The sequence below is a fragment of the Mya arenaria genome, chromosome 13 (genome assembly GCF_026914265.1).
Source record: "Mya arenaria isolate MELC-2E11 chromosome 13, ASM2691426v1".
NCBI classification, from domain to species: Eukaryota; Metazoa; Mollusca; class Bivalvia; order Myida; family Myidae; genus Mya; species Mya arenaria.
Genome location: NC_069134.1, coordinates 20,229,533 through 20,232,643, shown reverse-complemented (window position 1 = coordinate 20,232,643; position 3,111 = coordinate 20,229,533). Strand labels below are relative to the sequence as shown.

The following is a 3,111-nucleotide window of genomic DNA, read 5'->3' as shown; positions in this document are numbered from 1 at the left end:
AAACAAAACTTCATAGAGAACATGTATTGGCATTCTTTTGAATTAATGTGTTATTATAAACATATTACAGGTATTCTTCTTTGAAGCTCCTTGCGCTAGTTAATATATAGTTATTTAATTATCAACAAAGATCATGGTATTTTTTTTAAACCTTTGCAGGTATCGTAATTTTATATGAACTGTTAAAATGTGTGAATTGTTGATTAATTACATAATAGATTTTTAAGTCTAATTCATTCATTGATGTGTCAACTGTTTCCATGATCTTCAATAGTGAAGAAATATTTTGAATAGCTCTCAAGCTCATTTGCACATTACATTTCTTGGCATTACCCCTCCCACTTTGCTGTAATGTCCATTAGGAGAGAAGAGGGTGTTTTTAATGACACCTGTGTTTAAAAATACATAAGATTAGAAAGTCAGATGAAAAAAACACAATCATTATTTAAAGCTGCACTCTCACAGATTGAACGTTTTGACAACTTTTTTATTTTTTGTCTTGGAACGAGCCAATTTTTGCACAAATCCATGGAACCAGTGATACAAGACTGCTGACAAAAAAATTAGATCGCATATTTAAGTAAAACAATTGATGTTTTATGCATTTTTCTTAAACCTTTAGTAATGGTTCAGGCCATAAAACATTAGTTTTTGAACGGAAATATGAAAAATTACGATTTTATTTTTTGTTTGCAGATATTAACGCAAAATTTTGCTCTTTTCAAGACAAAAAATAAAAAAGTTATATCTGTGAGACTGCAGCTTTAGTATTACACTTATTGTTAGATTTTAACCAATTCCGACAATTCTGCATGTAAACTCTCAAAACAAATACACTTACAGATGTTGTCCATAGGAAAATTATTATTTGCTTGGTTATGATTGCTTAAAGACAGCTGGAGATGGGATTGGGTATGCCGTAGCTGGAGATGGGATTGGGTATGCTGGAGATGGGATTGGGTTTGCCATAGCTGGAGATGGGATTGGGTTTGCCATAGCTGGAGATGGGATTGGGTATGCCATAGCTGGAGATGGGATTGGGTATGCTGGAGATGGGATTGGGTTTGCCATAGCTGGAGATGGGATTGGGTATGCTGTAGCTGGATATGGTATTGGGTTTGCCATAGCTGGAGATGGGATTGGGTATGCCATAGCTGGAGATGGGATTGGGTATGCTGGAGATGGGATTGGGTATGCCATAGCTGGAGATGGGATTGGGTATGCCATAGCTGGAGATGGGATTGGGTATGCCATAGCTGGAGATGGGATTGGGTATGCCGTAGCTGGAGATAGGATTGGGTATGCCGTAGCTAGAGATGGGATTGGGTATGCTGTAGTAGATTGGGTTTGCCATAGCTGGAGATGGGATTGGGTATGGTGTAGTGGATTGGGTATGCCCTAGCTGGAGATGGGATTTGGTATGCTGTAGTGGATTGGGTATGCCGTAGCTGGTGATGGGATTGGGTATGCCATAGCTGGAGATGGGATTGGGTATGACGTAGCTGGAGATGGTATTGGGTATGCTGTAATAGATTGGGTATGCCATAGCTGGAGATGGGATTGGGTATGGCTTAGCTGGAGATGGGATTGGTTATGCCGTAGTGGATTGGGTTTGCCATAGCTGGAGATGGGATTGGGTATGGCGGAGCTGGAGATGGGATTGTGTATGCCGTAGCTGGAGATGGGATTGGGTATGCCGTAACGGATTGGGTATGCCGTAGCTGGAGATGGGATTGGGTATGCTGTAGCTGGAGGTGGGATTGGGTATGCCGTAGCGGATTGGGTTTGCCGTAGCTGGAGATAAAATTGGGTATGGCGTAGCTGGAGATGGGATTGGGTATGGTGTAGCTGGAGATGGGATTGGGTATGGTGTAATTAAGGATGGGATGGGGTATGGAAAAATTAGGGATGGGATTGGGTATGGTGTAATAAGGAATGGGATGGGGTATGGTATAATTAGGGATGGGATTAGGTATGGTGTAATTAGAAATGGGATGGGGTATGGTGTAATTAGGAATGGGATGGGGGATGGTGTAATAAGGAATGGGATGGGGGATGGTGTAATTAGGGATAGGATGGGGTATGGTGTAATTCAGGATGGGATGGGGTATGTTGTAATTAGGGATGGGATGGGGGTATTGTGTAATTAGGGATGGGATGGGGTATGGTGTAATTAGGGATGGGATGGGGTATGGTGTAATTAGGGATGGGATGGGGTATGGTGTAATTAGGGATGGGATGGGCTGTGGTGTAATTAGGGATGGGATGGGGTATGGTGTTATTAGGGATGGGGTGGGATATGGTGTAATTAGGGATGGGATGGGGTATGGTGTAATTAGGGATGGGATGGGGTATGGTGTAATTAGGGATGGGATGGGGTTTGGTGTAATTAAGGATGAGATGGGGTATGGTGTAATTAAGGATGGGATGGGGTACGGTGTAATTAGGGATGGGATGGGGTATGGTGTAATTAGGGATGGGATGGGGTCATGGTGTAATTAGGAGAGCGTTTGGCTGGTGATTGAATGAAATATGGTGTGACTGGGGATGAGATAGTGCTTGACTGTGGATTGGATTCAGTGGGTAGGGTTTGGCTTGGTAAAGGTTGGATGGGATAATAATGTTTCTGGACTGAATAAGATAGCGTTTGGCCGGGGACTGGATGGAATTGACATGGGATAAAGATGATGAACTATTTTGGGCAGCTGGTCTTGAAGTGATGCTGTTATAGTTACTAAGAGAGAAAAGCCAATCTTCACATATTAGAACGATATGGTAATAACGAAGTTAGACTCATTTCAAGGATAAAAACGTTTGACGATGAAAGCAGCATTATTAAGTTAAATTTTTGTGAAAAATGTTAAAACTATTATGTAGTTCACTATCTTGATCTCATAAACAGTGCTCTTTATTGCTGACTATTTCAGTCTCAGTGGACACTGGTCATTTCCACAGTAGCAGTGGACACTGGTCAGTGCTCATTCAAATGACCTTGTCACAGTAAATCAGGCAAACCTTGATATTTCAATACTCCCCAGTTAGTGATCCACAATTGCCTTTATGTTTCCCTGCTCTGAACCTTCAAAACCACTAATTTAGTTTGTCTCTCTG

General features: G+C 41.5%; 1 protein-coding gene across 1 annotated transcript; it reads right to left on the bottom strand.

Moving 5' to 3' along the window:
• Nucleotides 1–886: 886 nt before the first annotated feature.
• LOC128215103 (uncharacterized) lies at nt 887–1,546 on the bottom strand. Its single transcript, XM_052921826.1, has one exon. It carries the CDS (start codon nt 1,544–1,546, stop codon nt 887–889), a length of 660 nt encoding a protein of 219 aa, XP_052777786.1.
• Nucleotides 1,547–3,111: the final 1,565 nt, after the last annotated feature.

Coding starts and splice junctions, on each gene's coding strand:
- LOC128215103 (XM_052921826.1), bottom strand. CDS start 1,546: ATGGCATACCCAATCTATTACAGCATACCCAATACCATCTCCAGCTAC.